The sequence below is a fragment of the Lissotriton helveticus genome, chromosome 5_1, assembly GCF_964261635.1.
Source record: "Lissotriton helveticus chromosome 5_1, aLisHel1.1, whole genome shotgun sequence".
Lineage (NCBI taxonomy): Eukaryota > Metazoa > Chordata > Amphibia > Caudata > Salamandridae > Lissotriton > Lissotriton helveticus.
In genome coordinates, this window is record NC_136065.1 from 352,289,037 (window position 1) to 352,311,395 (window position 22,359).

At 46.6% G+C, this 22,359-nt stretch overlaps 1 protein-coding gene across 2 annotated transcripts in view; it reads right to left on the reverse strand.

The window, feature by feature from the left end:
• The window catches only part of MMEL1 (membrane metalloendopeptidase like 1), a 963,690-nt gene that overhangs the window by 129,431 nt on the left and 811,900 nt on the right, over positions 1–22,359 (reverse strand). For both annotated transcript variants that reach the window (XM_078640928.1, XM_078640929.1), the window contains exon 15: positions 4,274–4,357. In XM_078640928.1, coding sequence (XP_078497054.1) covers positions 4,274–4,357 — 84 coding nt within the window. The remainder of the gene's footprint in view (positions 1–4,273; positions 4,358–22,359) is intronic.

Sequence of the window (22,359 nt, forward strand, 5' to 3'; positions counted from 1 at the left end):
GAATCTTTTTCTAACCTAAGAAATATATATCTGGATGTTAAAATAAAACAATGCAGATCCAACAACTGGTGCCATCTATTGGTATTAGCAGTGTTAGCTGCCTCATCATTAATGAACAGTGCAGGTTTGTGCTAAACTCTATAAATATATGTTGCTGCATGATGTGGGCCCTCAAGAAGCACTGGGACTGGGGTGTAATAACCCCAATGCCCCTGTCTCCTTAGAGCCCAGAAAGCCAAACCTAAGAGTCAAGATAACTTGCCATTAGAAAAGATGGTACATTTTGGACCCCAGGCTCAGTGGTGATAATGATATTTTAAACTACAGTAACATATGTATGTATGTATGTGTATGGGTATATATGTATGTACAGGCATTACTATATCACAAACCGAGCTAGAGAGCATCAATGCAGGATATATTTGTCAGTGGTGAGTCTTATCCAGCCGAGCTGTGGTGTAATCTGAAGAGGTGGATCTTCAGCTCCTTTCTGAATTGCAGAAATGCTGTTGTCTGTGACTCTACTAGGTCACATCACAGGGAAATTGGGTGGACACCCATGGCCCTGCTCTTGATCTAGGGCACGGGTACTCATAGTACGGCCCGCGGACCTTGCAGACATCTACCATTGTGACTCGGAGACTCTGCTGCTCTGTGGGGGCCAGCCATAGTCAGAGTGTAGCTGCGGCGCTAAAAGGTGAAATACAACGCAGCCTCATTAACATGCAAATGGTCTTTTAAAGACCTGTGAAGTGCTTGGGTGTGGCTCTGTTTGTGTGTGCCCGGAAGCTGTCTCAGCCCGGGCAAACACAGGCAGGGTGAGATGATGGAGAGGGAGGGAGGGAAAAGGAGGGAGACAGAGGGAGAGGGAAGGAGGGAAAGGGAGGGAGAGTGAGGGAGGGAAAGGGAAACAGAGGGAGAGTGAGGGAGGGAAAGGGAAACAGAGGGAGAGTGAGGGAGGGAAAGGGAGACAGAGGGAGAGGGAGGCAGAGGGAGAGGGAGGGAGGGTAAGGGAGGGAGAGGGAGGGAGGGAGGGAAAGGGAGGCATAGTGGGGGAGGGAAAGGGAGGCAGAGGGAGAGTGAGAGGGGGAAAGGGAGACAGAGACAGAGTGAGGGAGAGGGGGGAAAAGGAGACAGAGGGAGAGTGAGGGAGTGAAAGGGAGGGAGAAGGAGGGAGAGGGAGGGAGAGGAAGGGAAAGGGAGGCAGAGTAATGGAGGGACATGGAGGGAAAGGGAGACAGAGGGGAAGAGAGGGAGGGAAAGGGAGACAGAGTGAGGGAGAGTGAGGGAGGGAAAGGGCGACAGAGTGAGGGAGGGAAAGGGAGGGAAAGGGAGGGAAAGGGAGGGAAAGGGAGACAGAGGGAGAGGGAGGGAGGGAAGGGGATGGAGAGGGGGAGGGAGATAGAGGGAGGGAGGGTAAAGGAGAGGGAGGGAGAGTGAGGGAGGGAGATGAAGGAGAGGGAGGGAGATTGAGGGAGGGAAATGGAAGGAGAGGGGGAGGGAGACAGAGGGAGAGGGAGGGAGGGAAAGGGAGGGAGAGGGAGGGAGACAGAGGGAGAGGGAGGGAGGTAAAGGGAGACAGAGGGAGAGGGAGGGAGGGAAAGGGGGAGAGGATTGAAGGGAAAGGGAGGCAGAGTGAGGGAGGGAAAGGGAGGAAAAGGGTGACAGAGGGAGACAGAGGGAGGGAAAGGGAGACAGAGTGAGGGAGAGTGAGGGAGGGAAAGGGAGACAGAGAGAATGAGGGAGGGAAAGGGAGACAGAGGGAGAGTGAGGGAGGGAAAGGGGGACAGAGGGAGAGTGAGGGAAAGGGAGACAGAGGGAGAGGGAGAGGGAGGAAGGGAAAGGGAGGGAGGGGGAGGGAGGGAAAGGGAGGGAGAGCGAGACAGAGGGAGAGGGAGGGAGGGAAAGGGAGGGAGAGGGAGATAGAGGGAGAGGGAGGGAGGGAAAGGGAAGGAGAGTGAGGGAGATAAAGGGAGGGAAAGGCAGACAGAGGGAGAGTGAGGGAGGGAAAGGGAGACAGAGGGAGAGGGAGGGAGAGTGAGGGAGGGAAAGGGAGACAGAGAGAGAGGGAGGGAGGGAGGGAAGGGGAGGGAGACAGAGGGGGAGGGGGGGAGGAGAGAGAGGGGGAGGGAGGGAAAGGGAGACAGAGGGAGAGTGGGGGTGGTAAAGTGAGACAGAGGGAGAGTGAGGGATGGAAAGGTAGGGAGGGGGAGAGAGGGAAAGGGAGGGGAGGAGGGAAAGGGAGGGATAGAGAGGGGGAGGGAGGGAAAGGGAGGGAAAGGGAGGGAGAGGGAGAGTAAGGGAGGGTGGGAAAGGGAGTGAGAGGGAGAGGGAGGGAGGGAGAGGGAGGGAAGGAAAGGGAGGGGGAGGGAGAGGGAGAGTGAGGGAGGGAAAGGGAGAGTGAGGGAGGGAAAGAGAGACAGAGGGAGAGTGTGGGAGGGAAAGGGAGACAGATGGAGAGTGAGGGTGGGAAAAGGATAGGGAGGGAGAGTGCAGGAGGGAAAGGCAGACAGAGGGAGAGTGAGGGAGGGAAAGGGAGGGAGAGTGAGGGAGGGAAAGGGAGGGAGAGGGAGGGGGGAAAGGGGGGAGGGAGGGAAAGGGAGGGTGGGAAAGGGAGGGAGAGTGGGAGGAAGAGGCGGGTCTGATGGCTCAGTGGACAAAGGCGTCCGCTGCAGGGACCAGTGATCAACCTCATGGTCAGTTTATTTTAGTTGCTCTAGCCTCGCCCCCTCCCCCACTGACACCGCCCCCACTGGTGCGGCCCTCGGACACAAACCACACTGTTAATTTGGCCCCCGAGCGAAAGTTTGTGAGTACCCATGGTCTAGGGGCACTGAAAGACTCCTTGCTCAAAACTTTCTTCACCTCCAACTAACTTTGTTCTATTGACGAATCCCATCAAATCACAACGTTATTCTTGTTTGTTTAGTGCCTTTCTCCAAGCCCTTCCATTACTGTTTGTACTCATGTTGTTGTCCTGTGTAAAGTGTACCACTACCACTTAAACAAAGAAATCAATCTTGAGGAGCGTGTGTTTCGCATGGCAGCTGAAGCATAATTCTCAATACACAACACCGAAAATTACATTTAATAGTCTTGAATAAACACATCTGTGAACAATCGAACAAACATTGGCATTGCGAGGGTTCAATAAAAGTGACTTAGTTAGGCAGACATTTACCATTATTTTTCTAATGCCCCTATATCCTGAAATTCTGGTCTTCAGTGTGGATCCAGATTAACACTATTTTTTAACACCAATACACCTCTTACATTTGCAAACATTTTTCCTGGTAGTCTTTCTACTGGCTGGAACATACCTATAACACATACACAGATCATTGACCTGTTAATTGCTGCTGCTTTTCAGCAAATCACAAAGAATTGGAAAGATGCCTCTAAACTCTCATTTTTGGCTTGGTGGTATTCTGTCTGTCAAACCACAGGCTTGATACGACCTTTGTTTTTCCTTTGTCCATGAAACATAAACGACTACTTTTATGGTCTCCAATTACATCGTTTTTGGATGAAAGTGCTAAAAGATCCTTCCCTCCAATACCATATATTCAGGAAGTAGTACAACCCCCTTGATTTCTTACATTTATCATTTTCCTATTTTTCAGCAGATGTAACGCAATGTCGTCTTCTATGCATACTTATTATGATTTGTACTTCTTTGTAGCAGTAGTCCAACTCCCTTGATTTCTTACATTTATTATTTTCCTATTTTTCACCAGATGTAACGCAATGTCGTCTTATATGCATACTTATTCTGATTTGTACTTCTTTGTAGCATTATTATGAACCTAGATCTTCTGTATGATTATATACCTACTTATCATTAATAGCACACTATTTAATGTTTATTTTTGATGCTAAGTTCTCCAATAAACTTATCTTTTAAAATTGAAAAATTACTCAGTTAATTTATCTGGCAGAAAATCAAGCAATTTCAAATTTCTTTCTAATAACTACAATCTGAGCAACTGTGATCAAAAGGAAGTTTTAGGAAAAATCCTTTTTTTCAAAGATCTATAACACAAAGCAGTCATAGTTGAAATCGCCAAGATGATAAAATAGGAGCACACAGTGAACTAAAAAGTAACAACATTTTAAAACTTACTTGAATCCCAAGTCCATGGCTGTCAATCAAACCACCCCTGAATAGAAACTACATTTCTAGGAAAATACTCTAAAACATTGCTTTAAGTGATTAGAATGAGAGGAAATTGCAAGCAGATGCGCTTGACTCTGGAACCCAAGGTTTACTCACGTTTGCTGATTCCTGGTCCAGTTTTTCGTTCTGGTCTTCCAAAATGTAATCAGGGTAGCCAATCTGCTCCTTGATTGCTACTGCCTGTGAGAGATGGATGCATGGCAAGATTGTCAGCGGTTACGCGTATGCATCACTGTGGGCTACTAAAAACATAAACACATGCAGTGCAGAAAGTTTAGCATTAACAACGCGGTACAATTGATTAACAGATAAACATACTTGTTTTGTTCTAATATCTCAAAGTGGATCCTGTTTTTGACTTGTAGGGCACCTTGGCGTGGGTCTCATGTCATATATGTCTTTATTGAAGCAATATTAGAATACTGGAATGTTGAGCGCTCTATTGAAAACAATGGAGTGCTCTGGGTGTCTAATGGTTGGTAGAAGCCCGGAGCATCAACATTCCTAAGGAAGTATGAGTTGCCTTTTACATTAGTAAGTGACTGTTTGTGCCTGAGTTTTGTAGTAGGAACAGGGCAAGTCCACCTGTTAGGACATATGTGATGCCGGGTGGCTCTGAACCCATACGATCTTCACTCCAGAAGTTGTCATTGGTGCAGTAAACAAGAAAATCCACATATTGTGCACCATTTTGAAGGGCAAAACTAGTAAATGAAGGACATTATCTCACCGGGTCTCAGATTTTGCTGGGTGCAGTCATTTTCTCAGCCCGTCACCCCCACCAACACACAGTTTACTTGCAATTAGAACCCTAGACAGTATAATTTCGCTAGTTCAGTTTATCTACCTTGGAAGGGCGCAAGAATTAATTGGCCCTGACATCAGTGTTTAATTTGTGCTGCTGGTTTCCGGTGCTTAATTGTCAACACCGGCACACCTGAGAATCTGCCATATGGTGGCGTAGTTTTTCTAATTTATTGATGAGCTTATCAACAGTTGGACATTAATTCAATAAAAATCTTTAAAATGACTAATGCCTGCCACCCAAGCAATTCTTATAGCTTTGGGGGCCTGGCATTGTCAGCAATTTAACACTTGTAGGAGTGTAACGGTTAGTAGTTGTGTTGGTACTGTAATTGGCAGGGTTGGCAGGGGCAATAGGTGGTGCAAGAGGCAGTGGCCTCTTGAAGACGGCCCTGGCACGTATTTGTTTACAAATAAAGCACTGCCTGACATGACTTACCATCATGCACAGATCTTCGCAGTAGGGGTAGGTAGTCTATAATTAGCACAGGATATTTCCATATATCAATTCTTCGGTGAGAGAGTAGTCATGTTGGTCGGAGATACAGCATTGGTGCCTATAATTGCACAGTACTGACACTGAAGAATATGATATGGATTGCTGATCCCCCAGTACTAGTAAGTAATTATCTAAAGTACAGTTTTGGTCCAAGCCACATCTATTTCTAATTCAAAACATTTCATTAAAGACAATTTCCACCAGCGTGGGTAGTCACAAAGTACAAGGAGTTCAAATAGTACCCACACAGATCTGTATTTTATTCCCTCTATGCTCTTACACCACCCATAACTCATCCTCTTCTTTCATGAAGTCCAATCTAGACCACTCTTAAACAAGTGGCCTCTTGCTGCTCTAAAACAAGGAAATTAGTAAACCTTGGGCAATGAATCACTGCAATTTTGAACCAAAGCTCCAAATTCAAAGATTATGTGTAGGCAAATTTGTCATGGGCAGGACGTTGGCTTCTAGGATGGTGACTTATCTATTGCACGGTGAGTGGGATCATGAATATTGACCTCTTCACTGACATGGTAATTGGCAAGGAAAATGGGTTAGACAAATGTGCCGTGCGCCTTCGAGGAATCAATGTTGGGATGCTGCACAGCTGCGTGTGAACTCCGTTTCACTATGTGCACCACGCAACAGCCATCATTTGCATATGGTGGACACCGCACTCATGGTCGATTGGTGAATGTGGCCTGTATAAGTGGGTTCAGCTGTGAACCGGGGGGCAAGTCAGCCAAGTAGCACATGCTCTGATCTTGAGTGTCTTTATGGTATGATTCACTTGTGGCTTACTAGCATATAGGGTTCAAAGCCAAGTTGCTTCAGGCATAGCAATAAGGCTACATATTACACCGGTACTCAGATCTCTCCACTAGCAGCCAACTTATTCCAGAGTCCTTTTCCATGGATTGACCTTCATGCAAAACGCATGTTGCACAGCCCTGTGGAGAACATGCCCAGCCTCTCCAGCCACTGCCGGAGCGTTCAAACAGGCCGCTCAGACCAAACGTCGTGATTGGCTGGCAGAGTCAGAAGCCTGGTTGCTTCCGGTGCAGGCTGCAGGCAACAGCCAGAAGAAGACATAAAGATGGAAGAGAGGCGGATGCGGAGGCAAACAGGTAAGTTTAATTATTATTTTTTCAATTGTGATCCCTCTTCCACCCCCGCCCTATCACCCCCGTACAGAGGCAGCCGCCACTGTGCTTTTGTAACTTTGCAGCTAGAAATCTCTACAACTCTTTATCTCTACGATGAGCCTAATATCCCCGACTTCAGGCGTTTTTAATAAATAATTCTTGTGTACTGTCTCGTGACTGGTCTTATCTTTATTTTGTGTTCTCTTTAATACCAAGAAGCTTTGCTTTGGTTCGGCTCTACAAATAAAATTAACATATTCTAACACAATAATATTAGCAGTCAGTGCTCGACAGCATGTGGGACATTTAACTTTCAACACTCTCCCCACCCCCATAACCTCAGACCTACCCACAGGGCATACAGATCCTGCCTACAATATAAGCGTTTACATTTGCATTGCTAATCTCAGCATTCCACAGATGGTCCTATGAGGCCCTGATTTCAAATGGGCCAGATAATTCCGCAATTATAATTGGAGCCAAGTTAATGCACTCGGCAATTACCGGATGTGATAAAATCTGTTCCCCAGCAATTTTCCAAAGGTACTCTTTATTGGTGAGTAAAGCATCGAAACCCTCCTGTTGTCACCATTTTGAAGGGCAAAACTTATAATTACAGATAATTATTGAACCCACTCTACTTCAATTGGGTGAAATAAGTATTTCATTGCTCCTCCACCCATTCCCACCTCATGGGCACTCGCAATTCTCACCTGTCCACCTCATTTTAATACCTTGGAATGATGCAGGGCTTATTTGGCCCCGCGAGATTTAAGATTGTGCGCAGATCTTTCCAATGAGAGTTCCAAAGACTTATATTGGCAGACAGGTTTCTTAACCCTGTGGAACCTGTTATTGTAGCACACAGTACTACAAAAGAGACATGCGTGATTATGTACCAAAAATATCAATATCCTGGAAATAAAAATCCAAACAGACGTAAATTTATAATGAATGCCTCCATCCATAATCCTTAGCAAATCAACACGGTTTCATCCAATTAGGAGAGACATTAGTTTCATTCTGCCACCCAGTTGCCAATCGGGTATCCATTTACATTTCTGTTTTTTTAAGCACATGAACCTTTCTCGCTTGCTTTGTGTCTGAAAGGGCGAGATTTTGATCGATACCTTATATCTATTGATCCAAACCTCGATCTGGTCGACTGAACCTTTATTGCCTGTCTTGGAAGGAAACAGTACACCTATCTGCAAATTAGTTCACCCAAGAAAGGACTCTACTCTCAAAGATCACGGACAACTTCTAGGTTTCAAAAGTTTATTGTAAAGATATAATGAGCTGCAAATACAAGCATCTCAGAATGAGATTCACGAGGTACACAGGTCCAATTACATACATGTGCTCTCGAAAAGCCCTCAGACGAGCAACAGAAATCACTAACACAAGTTCTAAAAATAGCAAAGCTATCAGCATAGACGCATATCTCTCCTTCATTTAGGTTGGAGGAAAACAAACACAGGTTAGGCGTCCCTACCCTGTTCTAGATGGTATCCCTACTTAACCAAATCCCAACCTAAAAAAGGTGTCAGCAATGAATGACCCCCAAGGGAAGTCACCCACTCTAAGTCTCTTGGTGAAAACCTAAAGTTCTCCAGTCATGACCCCTCACTGCCTACCCATCCGCTCTCTAAAGGGTCCTCAGGTCTCTGCTCTAACTCCACCCAGGGGTGCTGTCCCTAATACAAAACAGTCAACAACATTTGAGACGCCCCTTGCGAAACGCCTCTCACGTGGTGCAACTTCAGGCTTTTTCCATGATGCTTTGTATTGGGCCTCAGACGTTAGAGTTGACCTTGCTTCTCAGTCTCTTCTCCGGCCCGCTGATACCCCTTAAACATTCCAGAACCCTCCTCCATGTCTGGGCCGTCTACTGAACAGACCTCTATTCATTCACTTATAATTGGATCCCCCCTTTCCTGTTGCAGACAGATATCTGCCGCCAAGAACCCAACTCTCATAGACTTCTAAAAAAGGCTTGCAACATTTCTCAGCCCAGACATGTACGTGTAAATCAATGCTAAAACATTTCAGGCCTACAATATTTCACATTATGATTATAGCATTCAATTTCTTCATTTAATTAAAGCATGTTAAAACTCTTATTCTATTATTTAGAAAACATTACTCTAAATCATGGCCCATTAATGCAATGACCAAAAACGTTAAAACAATCTGTGTCGTGAAAAGAAACACCTTCCCTTTTAGCTCCAGCTCTGGCCCTGAGGCCTACCACGTTCTGCGTTTTACCACAGACCATCTTATATGTTAACAGCTACACGACATAGATTCAAAATAATCACGTCTAATAAAATCATATAATGTCACACCTTTCTGTATTAATTCCACTTCTACTTAAATCTCTATATTAGATATACATTTAGAATATAATTTCAGATACTATTAGCACTCATGGCATTTCTCTTCATGAATTATGCTCTCTATAGGTAAGTGTGATGTACTCATATATTTATATCAGTTTGCGCTCTCTCAGTTCCCCCCTTTGATGACCTCTCGGGGTCATCACTAACATTTAAACTGCAGTTATTGCTGGCATTCTCTGCGCTTCCAGAGCTCTCAGGCTCCTGTACTGATTATCTTGTATGGCAGCCAATCTCTGCAACTGTTCTCTTTGGGCCCTTTCTGACCTTCTTGCTCTGTACCATTTGAATACCCTCACCAATCCCCACAATACTATCCCACAGATCAATATTATGATGATAGGCTTTAGGATATACCAAATAAAGCTTTTGCCTAAGGTGGAAAACCACCCTCCAACTGTACTCATTCCGTGGCCCACCTTTTCCCAGACATTTTCTCTACTCAAGTCTTCGATCTCTTTGTGTATATTAGTTATGTTCTTAATAACTTTCTCAAGGGGCTTTGAAAGGTCTGGAATGTAAGTGCAACATTCCTGAACCTTCAAAGCCTTACAGACTCCGCCCTCTTTTGCTAATAAGACATCTAATGCAAGCCGATTTTGAAGAACCATAGCCCTTATCGATTGCATCTCTCCTTCTACCAGCATTAAGGACTGAGCAGTGCTGGCAGACAACCTGTCGACAACTGTTGCCAGTCGTCTAATTTTAACATCATTAAGGATTATTCCCAAAAGAGGGAACATAGCTCCAAAGACATCTCCAACCATTTCTGCATCGCCTAAATCTCTCCTTCCCCTCGATGATGTCTGGCCCTCAATGATCAATAAGTCTTGTGCATGATATATTTTGGGGAAGACAATTGCCAAGTAACATGATCCATACCAGTTGTCAGGTAGTCTCACGTAAGCATTTCTTCCACATACAAAATACACATTTGGAATCACTTGCATTCCCTTCAGGAAGTCCTTAGTGTAGTACTCTAAATTAAAAGCATGTTCACAGTCAACTTCACCCACGTATACATTTTCATAATACGTTTTGGCTCGGTGAAGACATAACTTTCCTTTCTGCGCTTTATCTAAAGCTATTGGACCACTACTACCCTTTCTCTTATGTGACTTCTCTTCCTCGGTCCAATCTAATTTCCCTTGTCCTGATTTTTTCAAAATCTTTTGTCTCCTGTAACGATCATCCACCTGCCCTATGAACTTTTTCTCGACTTCGGACACCTTACATGTCAGGTTATTTCTACGGGCATGTGAAGTATCTAAGGTAATCCAAGGAATGAAGAACTTGGCCAATCTGTCTTCACTCTTCCAGTAATCCCATTTATTCATCTGCTTATAATTCGGGACTTCTGGCAACACAGAATCATAATTGGAGAAATAGTATTCAAAACTATCTCTCTCATAAAATATACTAAGCAATAAGCTACATGTAATGCCATATGTCAGAGGGAGGTGATGATATCGAATTCCTTCATCTACAGACGCAGGCAACTGCATGCAGACGTAGCAATCCTTAACCTCCATGGCATCCACGTATTCATACAAAAGTTTAGCATAAGCATTTGACCTAAAGTCTCCTTGGGACTCGTCTACATGTAACCTGCGGGCTTCTGCAGCCAATAACGCTTTCTCTTGAGTGTTTTCCCTTTTCTCACCTGCAACAGTGGGTGTAAGTGTTACTACAGAATTCGCATCAGTTACCTTTACCTCTTCCTCATGTCCCTTTACATAAGAAATTGTTACCACTAAAGCTATTAATATTATCACTCCTACTATTAGTGTACCTATTATACATTTAGCTCTGCGGTTCGGGGTGCCGGCCTCCATTTCGTCAGACAATCTAGCTTTTCCCTTTCTCTTTGCAAAAAAAGTTCTTTTCCTCTCGTTCCTTTACAGTCTCTTTCAATCCTTTTTTTGTCTTTAGAATCCACACAGCTGGAGGCTGACAGCCTTTTTCGCAAAAAGTCCTTTCACAGTTCAAAAAGACAACCCTAGCCCTTCTCCATCCACTCAAGGGGTTCTCTAAAATTCTCTGCTTCCTGGGCGCTAGGTAATCTTCTTTTCTTCTGCTTGCTTTATTTACAAAGTCCTTTAACAATCGACTATTAGATTTGTGGTTGCAGCTTCAATAGCATAGTTCAATATTTCCATGCGAAGAGTATGCTCTTCATGTGCTGTTATCGTGGTGCCAAAGTCGGGGAATTTCAATTCTGTAAGAAACATGTGTTTTAACTTGCTGAGGCGGGGAGGTCTGGGGAGCACGAATGTTAGTGACCCTTCTTGTTCGACACCGGGTACCAACAGTTGTATTTCCACGGTGATAATGGGCTCAGAACTGGACACCACCACCGCTCGGATCCTCCCTGTCTCCGGTTTCACAGACATTTGTCGCCAGATATGTCCACTCAGGTGTGGAGTATCTTCTGTTAGGCACACGCACTCTACTTGACCTCCTTCGGTTCGGTGCCTCAGCGCCCTGAGCACCTTCTTCTGGGTCTGAGTCTTCTGATATCGGAGGAAGGGTTGCTTCTGGAGTTGACCTCAGGCTAGAACTTCTTCTTTGCGGCCAATTTGCTTCTCCACGTGCCCTTCTACTCCTTCTCCTTCTGGTCTGTTCTCGCTCTCTTTCAGACCTGTCAGGGTCAGACTCGTACTCCCAGCTGTCTTCTCCTTCTGTAGCGTCTTCTGTTTCGCTGTTGTACTGACCGTCCTCAGCTTGGTCAGACTCGTTCCCTGCTTCCACTGGCACCTCTACAGCTTGGCTAGCCCCCTCTATGGCTTCTTGGTCCTCAGCTGGACGTCCATCCGAGAGAGGAGCTGTTTCCAGAGGTGCTGGAACCCTTTTCGTATGCGACGCGTGTATCCAGTTGGGCAGGCCTCCCACCTTTACAGCTGTACTTGTGATCAGGATGACCTGGTAGGGCCCACGCCAACGAATATCCAAGCAGCTTCTTCTCACATGTTTCTTCACCAGGACCCAGTCCCCAGGATACAGGTCATGGCAAGGGCCCTGGCACGCTGGAACCTCTGCAGCCTGCACCTGAAGGGACACAGAACGCATGGCGTCAGACAGCCCCTTACAATAGTCCAGGATCATATCATCTGTGATATTTAACAGTGCAGTAGCTGGAATAGATGGCAGTCTCATTGCTCTCCCCATTAACACCTCATGTGGTGACAACCCTGTTCTTCTGTCTGGGGTACTACGAAGGCTCATGAGTACCAATGGCAGGGCATCAGGCCAACTCAGGGTCGTTGAGGAGCAAACTTTCGCTATTCTGGACTTGATCGTGCCATTAATTTGTTCCACAATTCCTGAGGCTTCTGGTCGGTAACTGCAATGGAGCTTTTGGTCTATATTCAGTGCAACACAAATCATCTTCACAAGCTCGCTGTTAAAATGTGTTCCCCTATCTGATTCCAAAAAGGCCGGCACCCCGAAACGAGGGACAAGTTCTCTAAGCAGTAACTTAGCCACTGTGAGGGTGTCGCACCTACGTGTAGGGTATGCCTCAACCCATCTGGAGAACACACAAACAACCACCAGGACATAGCGGAGGCGGTTGCATCTTGGCATTTCAATGAAATCTATCTGCATTCTGTTGAATGGACCTCCAGACCTTCCTATGTGACTTAGTGCAACTGGTGTTCTTTTCCCTACATTCAGCTGCTGGCAGGTCACACAACGCTGGCACACTGCTTCTGCTGCTATTCTAAACTTAGGATTGTACCAAGTCTGTCTAAACACTCTCAGCATAGCATCTCTCCCTAAGTGTACTGGACCATGTATGAGTCTAGCCATTGGACTCACCATCTCATTGGGCAACACTGCTCTGCCGTCTGCTGAGACCCAAAAATGAGTCTCACCCATTACACATCCTGCCTTTACCCATGTTTCCTTTTCTGAATCAGGAGCATTTTCTTGCATGGTTGACAATTCATCCCAAGTATCAACAGTTTCCAGGATCATGGCTAATTCAGTTCTTACATTTATTCCACCCACATCCACCTCTGTGAAAGAGTAACCTTGTTCTGCGCAATACCGCGCAACTTCATCAGCATATCTATTGCCTTTTGAAACAAAGTCCTCATTTTTGGTATGTGCGATGCACTTTACAACTGCGATACTTGCTGGACATTGCAATGCTTCTAACAACAGGCGCACAAACTCTCCATTGCGAATGGGAGAGCCTGAAGAAGTCATGAACCCTCTTTGAGACCATAACTGCCCGTAATCATGAACTACCCCAAACCCGTATTGGCTGTCGGTGTAGATGGTGACTCGAATTTGATTGCCTGCTAAGCAAGCACGTGTCAGGGCAATAATCTCGGCTACCTGAGCGGAGTTTACTCCTTCCAGGCACCCTGCTTCCACAACTCCTTCAATTGTACAAACAGCATAAGCTGCTCTCAACTGCCCAACTTCGTCTCTTACACATGAGCCATCGACAAAGAAAACTTCGTCTGGGTCGGTCAGTGGCTCATCTACGATGTCGGGTCTGGGTTTGGTGCATAGTTCAGTCACATCGAGACAGTCATGGTCTGTATATTCATCATCATCATCAATATCATTTGGAAGTGGCATTAAGGTAGCAGGGTTCAAAACAGAGCATCTCTTGAGGGTCACGTTCTCTGCAGCAAGAATAACTTGCTCATAGCGCGTGAGCCTGCTATTGGTCAGATGCTGTGTTTTGGTCCTGGTCATCAACAGTTCAACAGAATGTGGCACGCACACCTCTAACGGGTGCCCCATGACGATATTTTCACATCTCTCAATGCTGACACCCGTTGCAGCAACGGATTTGAGACATCCGGGCAACGCTGCGGCTACTGGGTCTAAAGTAGCTGAGAAATAAGCAACTGGTCTACGGGCATTCCCATGGATTTGGACCAACACAGACAACGCACAACCTTCTCTCTCACAACAGTAAAGAAAGAATTGTTTATTGTAATCAGGCATTCCCAATGCCGGAGCACGACACAGGTCCTCTCTCAGCTGTAAGAATGCCATCAAACAGTCTTTGTCCCATGGTACCGGATCACTCACCTCTTTGTGCGTCAGTTTTTGCAAGGGCTTTGCTTTCAGTGAAAAGTTCACGATCCACTGTCGGCAATAACCCACCATCCCTAGGAACATCCTGACCTCTCTCTGTGTCTGAGGCGCATTCATTTTCATGATCGCCTCTATCCTGTCTGGTGACACTTTTCGTTTGCCTTTCTCAATTCTGTGTCCCAAGTACTGCACTTCTGTCAGGCAGTACTGCAATTTTCCCGGGGATACCTTATGCCCATTGGCAGCTAGGTGATTTAACAAAGCAATGGAGTCTTCCCTGCAAGCTTCTTCTGTGTCTGACGCCACAAGGAGGTCGTCTATGTACTGGACCAGAACTGACTTCTGGGGCAGCACTAGACTTTCAAGATTTTTCTTCAGAAGCTGGTTAAAGATCGATGGACTCTCTGTATACCCCTGAGGGATACGACACCATGTTAGGACGCGATTTTCCAGCTTAAATGCGAAAAGAAAATGGCTATCTTCGTCCAAAGGGATCGAAAAGAAAGCCTGACAAAGATCTATCACAGTGAACCACTCAGCTTGGAATGGAATCTGAAACAGTATCACTGATGGATTCGGTACCACTGGACAACATGAAACGACTATGTTATTAATCTTTCGAAGGTCCTGCACTATCCGAAATTTCCCATTTGGTTTCTGCAGACCCATAATCGGGGAGTTACATGGACTACCCACGATTTCTTTCAGTATTCCCTGTTTAATCATGGACTCGATCACGGGTTTTATGCCTGCAATCGTTTCTGGAGTCAATTTATACTGGGGTGTTCTTGGGAACTCAGCATGCGGTTTCACTACAATTTTCACTGGGTCCACCCCTTTGACCAATCCAATCTCTTCCCCAGTGAAATCCCATACCTCTGATGCCACTGTCTCTCTCAAATCCCAGGGAAGCTCGTCTACTGTCAAAGTAGGGTACAGCTCCACACATATTCTTGAGTTTGCAACTTTGAAATCTGCATCATCATCATTAGTCAATACCTCCACTCCCTGGGGTGTACAATATATAGTACAATTCAATTTGCACAACAGGTCTCTTCCTAGCAGACACACAGGGCTTGAATCGCAAACCACAAATTGGTGCTCATCGCTGTACTTCCCTATTTTCACCTGTACCGGTTCTGTCAATTGGCTGGTTATTCTCCTGTTTGCGACCCCTACCACCTGTATGGTCTCTCCAGACATGGGCAGGTCTGGAACTGCAGCTGATCTGATCGTGGATCTAGTGGCTCCTGTGTCCACCAGAAATGTCGTAGGGCACCCTGCTACTTCTGCTTCCACATAGGGTCCCCTCTGATCTACCTCTAAGGCTGCCCCAAGGGTGCAGTCTTCTCTTTCCACTCTCTGTCCGGTTAATGGGTCCACATAATAGCATTCTTCACCTTCCACAAACAGGGGCATTTGTCTATAGGTCTTACCCATACTCCCTACTCGAGGAGGTTGCGGGAACTGGGCTCGGGGAGGAGCCCCCCCCCCTTTGAGCACCTTTCCTTGGTATGGCGTCGCCCCTCTCATAGGTGCGCTCTGGACCTCTTCCTCCTCTATCTCTTGCTCTCCGATCTCCACATTGTAAGGGCACTCGCGTTTCCAATGCCCCAACTCGTTGCACTGGTGGCACCTAGTCGTTTTCTTCAAGGTAGCTATGTCTACTCTGGGTCTAAAGGTAGTACTCTCCTCATTACCCTTGTTCTGACTGTACTGCTTCTTACCTCCTGTACCTGTCCCTTGCTGCTGTTGTTGCGGTCCCCCCTTTCCTGCTGTCTGCAATTGTACCACCATCAGCTTCTCTTTTAGTTTCTTAGCCTTGGAGTCTACCTCATCACAGCAGTACCTGGCATATCTCAGTATTTCATCTAGGGGTCTACTTTGCCAACAAATCGAGTGTTGCTGAATCATCAAACTAATATCCGGTCTCAGTCCCAGGACGAACTTGGACACGAATTGCCCTATGTCCTTTGGATCCATTACATCCAAGCCGCTATACTGTTTAAACGCCTTCAGCAATCTCTCGTAATATTCATGGACTGTCTCTTTGGGTTCCTGTCTCGTTCTGTCTATTCTGACCCAATCTATGTCTTGCATTGGCACTTTTTCTTTCAGCCAAGTCATCACTCTCTCGAATTTTGCCATCACGATCTCGGACGGCCCATTAGTCCTAGCATCTCTCTCTGGCTCCGTTGTGGGCCACTCAGCGCTAACCTTGCATGCTGTCCACAGATCTCCTGGTACTACAATGTCAAACAGCGTGTTCAGATCTATCCATAGGACTTTTGAGATCTTTACAAACCTCTCGACTTGCTTGTACCACTCCACGGGGCTCTCTCGTAACTTGGGGAAAGATGTGGTAAAAGCAGCTAAATCTCCCCTACTCCAAGGGACATGTACATAGCTCCCATTGGCAACTTCACGCAAAGGGTAAGCTTCTATTCCCTGCTGTCCTGGTGTTATACCAATCATGCTTCTTCTGCCGGTCCCTTTCTTGGACCACCTCTCTTCCCATTTATCTAGTGCCCTCCATGTCCTTATTCCAGTAATCAGTTCCCTTATGTGTGTTTTCAGCCCAATCGTTCTCCTCTCATCTAGATCTCGATCTGTATAATGTAGCCTGTGGTTACCCTGTAATGCTTTGGTTCTTGACAAGTCCACCATATATTTGCCTGCTAGTTCGACTAACTTCTCATGGACTGCTCTCGCCTTTCGTGTGATGTCCTTTGCCATATACAGTATTTCATCCTGTTCATACATTTCCATTCTTTCTAAAGGCAGGGTACCATCTACCATGTCATCCAGATCTGACCTTAAGCTGGAGACATCAAGTCTCTTGGCTTTTATCTCAGCTCGCAATATGTCTTTTGAAGGGGGCTCACTGGTCTCCCTCCCATCCCAACTTCGAGCTCTGCGTTTGGGCTCGGGAGAGTTAATGGGTGGTCTCCCTCGCTCCCATCTCTCCAGGTCCCATGCTCGGCCATCCGATCTTGGAAGGTGATGGAACACGGGCCTGTTATCCCTACTCTCTCTCTGCCCATTCTCGTCTTCTTCTCTCCTCTCACCGCACATCTCTCTATTATTTTCCCTCTGGTCGCTACACTCCCTTTGCCTCGTATCGCTCAGTATCCGATACGATCCTTCCTGGTTCCCCATATTCCCTGGGCTGCGCTCATTTCTGTCATCACAGGGACTATGGTGCGACCTCTCACAACTCCCATTCAGTTCTCTGGTGCCGGGCACACAGTGTGGACATTTAAAGCTGTTCCTGTACTCTTGCGCCCTCCTCTCCCCTTCACTGAGTATTGGGCCCGCCACCCCTCCACTCCCGGGGCCCCCGTTTTCCAGGTCTGTTCTACCTCCATTCCGGGCCCAATGGGTGACTCCCCTACTCCCTCTACAGTCCCACTCCGGGCTACTCTCCCCAGCCCCGCAGTGAGTTCGTGCTCTGCTGTCCTGACTTTCTCTTTCTGCTTCCGCAGCGTTGATGCACTTTTGAGCCTTCACTGCCTCATCCCACTGCTTCATGTACTCATTTAGCTCTTGAAAGGATTTTCGTCCAGATCCCCTCAGATCCATTGGCCATCTAGGGCCCCCAGGATCTCCTCCTGGGTCCCCTGCTGTGTGCATCGGGGTGCTCCACTCTCTGGGTATCGGCATCTGACTTGGGGAATTAGTGGTATCGTTCCTCCTTGCCTGCTCTGCTCTTTCTCTGTCTTTCCGTTTCCGTTCTTCCCCTTTTGCTCTCTCTTGGTCATATATCGATATTATAGGACCTATGGTAACAGGTACCTGTAGTGCATCTGGTAATGGGTAGGATGTGGCGCTTTCCGTTTCCGGCGCTCTTTGTACCACAAACCTACCGACTACCTGTTGCACCTGACTAGGCTGGAGCAACTCTTTCTTTGGCTCAGGATCCCACTCTGAACTGGGAAGCGGTCTATGCTCTCCTGCATTGCCCCCCTTTTCTCCTTCAGTATTCTCGACCTCTCCCCCTGCTCTATTATACGGGGGTGGCCTGTCTGTCAGTAATCTGTTTATCAGGCTGTCCTCTGTTTCGCTCTCATCATCTTCTTCTAGGGGGCTTTTATTTACTTGCGCCTCTAACACTGGGTACAGTTTATTTATTTCCAAATTATGCACTCTCCATCTTTTAGCATCCGCATCCCACCTGGCATCCTGTACTGCCCTTACCGAGCGTTTCACCCTTTCTTGTCGTCTGTTCATATTCCTTTCATGCGCTGCCCTAAGCCATGCATCAAGGGCTTCAAACTGGGTTGGTCTAGGCAAGGGTCTCTTTGAGGTCATGATTGATTTGAATCGATGTAACACCTCTAATCTGAACGTCCCGTACTTCGGGAACGTCAGTTCCTCGTTTCCTTCAGTAATCTTACTCCACTCTGATATCCAAAGGATCGTATGCAACCCAACATTTACTGCCATATAACGAGCTGGCGTACCCACCGGCGGGGCTTCTTCCCCTTCATACGATCCTCGCCTCTCTTTCTTAAACAGCGCTTTCAACCATTTAAAACACTTCATAATTATGCGCACAAAATTCAGCCTCGCTACTCTGTTTACTTCCTGATGACAATCCACCAATCCTGTCGCGGCTTTGCTAGCTTGGCCTATCACAGCGCGGTCTTTCTCCTGTTGGCCAATCACGTCGCGACCCTGTATGACGTGTTCGCTAGCTGGCCTATCACAGCGCGGTCTTTCTCCGGTCAGCCAATCACTGCGCGACACCACCTGACGTCTCTTTTCTCCGCTTCGCAGCAGCACCCCTCCTTTCTCAACTCGTCTCCCGGTTATGCATGCGTCCCATTCATACACTGAAAAATGACTACTTCCGACCAAGCGGTCACTTCTCTCGACTGTACGTCCACAGTCTATCTGTAATTGTCAACTCAACTGACGAGATGTCTATCGTCTCTCTGATAGGTTACTTACACACACAGTAACTTCCGACCAGCGTCCGTTACTCACGCACTCACTCTTACGTTCCCCCTATCTCGGTCTCTCGGGTGATCAATGGTACCTCATGACCCCCTTCACACTAGTTGACAATTACTCTGGGTGTCCGATACACCCGAACCACTTAAGCTCTCCTTGAACTTAAGATTTCCACCGGTTGCGCGCGCTCACAACCTGTTCCACAGTCACTCTACAGACATTCAACTCCGCCAGACATTACAACATAGATACAATACAAAACACCGCAATCTAACACGCATAACCCTTTATACTCACTCTCGACCGATACTGCTGCTTTTTCTGTCTCACGTCATCCGGATCTTCATCTGCGGGCTGTTCTTCCGATCATCGATTTCTAGGGGCCTTGGGGTAAGCTAACCTGGCCTAGGTCACCGTCCTCAAGAAGGCAACCATCCTCTATAGCTACCAACTGAAAGGGCGAGATTTTGATCGATACCTTATATCTATTGATCCAAACCTCGATCTGGTCGACTGAACCTTTATTGCCTGTCTTGGAAGGAAACAGTACACCTATCTGCAAATTAGTTCACCCAAGAAAGGACTCTACTCTCAAAGATCACGGACAACTTCTAGGTTTCAAAAGTTTATTGTAAAGATATAATGAGCTGCAAATACAAGCATCTCAGAATGAGATTCACGAGGTACACAGGTCCAATTACATACATGTGCTCTCGAAAAGCCCTCAGACGAGCAACAGAAATCACTAACACAAGTTCTAAAAATAGCAAAGCTATCAGCATAGACGCATATCTCTCCTTCATTTAGGTTGGAGGAAAACAAACACAGGTTAGGCGTCCCTACCCTGTTCTAGATGGTATCCCTACTTAACCAAATCCCAACCTAAAAAAGGTGTCAGCAATGAATGACCCCCAAGGGAAGTCACCCACTCTAAGTCTCTTGGTGAAAACCTAAAGTTCTCCAGTCATGACCCCTCACTGCCTACCCATCCGCTCTCTAAAGGGTCCTCAGGTCTCTGCTCTAACTCCACCCAGGGGTGCTGTCCCTAATACAAAACAGTCAACAACATTTGAGACGCCCCTTGCGAAACGCCTCTCACGTGGTGCAACTTCAGGCTTTTTCCATGATGCTTTGTATTGGGCCTCAGACGTTAGAGTTGACCTTGCTTCTCAGTCTCTTCTCCGGCCCGCTGATACCCCTTAAACATTCCAGAACCCTCCTCCATGTCTGGGCCGTCTACTGAACAGACCTCTATTCATTCACTTATAATTGGATCCCCCCTTTCCTGTTGCAGACAGATATCTGCCGCCAAGAACCCAACTCTCATAGACTTCTAAAAAAGGCTTGCAACATTTCTCAGCCCAGACATGTACGTGTAAATCAATGCTAAAACATTTCAGGCCTACAATATTTCACATTATGATTATAGCATTCAATTTCTTCATTTAATTAAAGCATGTTAAAACTCTTATTCTATTATTTAGAAAACATTACTCTAAATCATGGCCCATTAATGCAATGACCAAAAACGTTAAAACAATCTGTGTCGTGAAAAGAAACACCTTCCCTTTTAGCTCCAGCTCTGGCCCTGAGGCCTACCACGTTCTGCGTTTTACCACAGACCATCTTATATGTTAACAGCTACACGACATAGATTCAAAATAATCACGTCTAATAAAATCATATAATGTCACACCTTTCTGTATTAATTCCACTTCTACTTAAATCTCTATATTAGATATACATTTAGAATATAATTTCAGATACTATTAGCACTCATGGCATTTCTCTTCATGAATTATGCTCTCTATAGGTAAGTGTGATGTACTCATATATTTATATCAGTTTGCGCTCTCTCATGTCCTTTAAATATGTTGATGATAGGAGATCTTTCCTGGGCTAAAGAAGGCACTAACTCAACCCTTCAACAGAACACATGGAACAGAACTCCTAACATACATCTAACATAGCTACCATACACAATAGAGGCCCCCATTTTCCTAAACACGATGGGGCTGGTAACAGCCAATCATGTACTCACTTGTGATCCCTTATATCTTCTGTCCCCCAGGGGAATCAATTGCCCCTGTATTGATAACTCCAGGGGAGGTATTACAGAAAGTTCCCCAAGTATGCAACGGATATGTGAGCCCACTTTTTACCAGTGGCGTCACTGGGGTTGGTGTCACCCGGTGCGGGTAACTCATGGTGTCACCCCCTCATGACTTACCGCATGGACCACCTCTGTCGGAAATGTACGGTGCTAGGTACTGTCTTACTCCCTCTAGCTCCCTCTCTCTGTCTAGCTCCCTCTAGCTCCCTCTCTCTGTCTTACTCCCTCTAGCTGCCTCTGTCTCCCTCTCTCTCTGTCTTACTCCCTCTAGCTCCCTCTCTCTCTGCCTTACTCCCTCTAGCTCCCTCTCTCTCTGCCTTACTCCCTCTAGCTCCCTCTCTCTCTGCCTTACTCCCTCTAGCTCCCTCTCTCTGTCTTGCTCCCTCTAGCTCCCTCTCTCCCTCTCTTACTCCTTCTAGCTCCCTCTCTCTTTGTCTTACTCCCTCTTGCTCCCTCTCTCTCTGTCTTACTCCCTCTAGCTCCCTCTCTCTGTCTTACTCTCTCTAGCTCCCATTCTCTCTCTTACTCCCTCTAGCTCCCGCTCTCTCTCTTACTCCCTCTAGCTCCCTCTCTCTCTCTTACTCCCTCTAGCTCCCTCTCTCTCACTCCCTCTAGCTCCCTCTCTCTCTGTCTTGCTCCCTCTAGCTCCCTCTCTCTGTCTTACTCCCTCTAGCTTCCTCTCTCTCTGTCTTACTCCCTCTCTCTTACTCCCTCTAGCTCCCTCTCTCTCTCTTACTCCCTCTAGCCCCCTCTCTCTCTGTCTTGCTCCCTCTAGCTCTCTCTGTCTTACTCCCTCTAGCTCCCTCTCACTCTGTCTTGCTCCCTCTAGCTCACTCTCTCTCTTACTCCCTCTCTCTGTCTAGCTCCCTCTTTCTAGGTCTTGCTCCCTCTGTCTCCCTCTCTCTGTCTTACTCCCTCTAGCTCCCTCTCTCTCTGTCTTACTCCCTCCCTCTAGCTCTCTCTCTCTGTCTAGCTCCCTCTAGCTCCCTCTCTCTCTCTTACTCCCTCTAGCTCCCTCTCCCTCTGTCTTGCTCCCTCTCTCTCTATCTTAATCCCTCTAGCTCCCTCTCTCTGTCTAGCTCCCTCTCTCTGTCTTGCTCCCTCTAGCGCCTTCTCTCTCTCTTACTCCCTCTAGCTCCCTCTCTCTCTGTCTTGCTCACTCTAGCTCCCTGTAGCTCCCTCTCTCTCTATCTTACTCCCTCTAG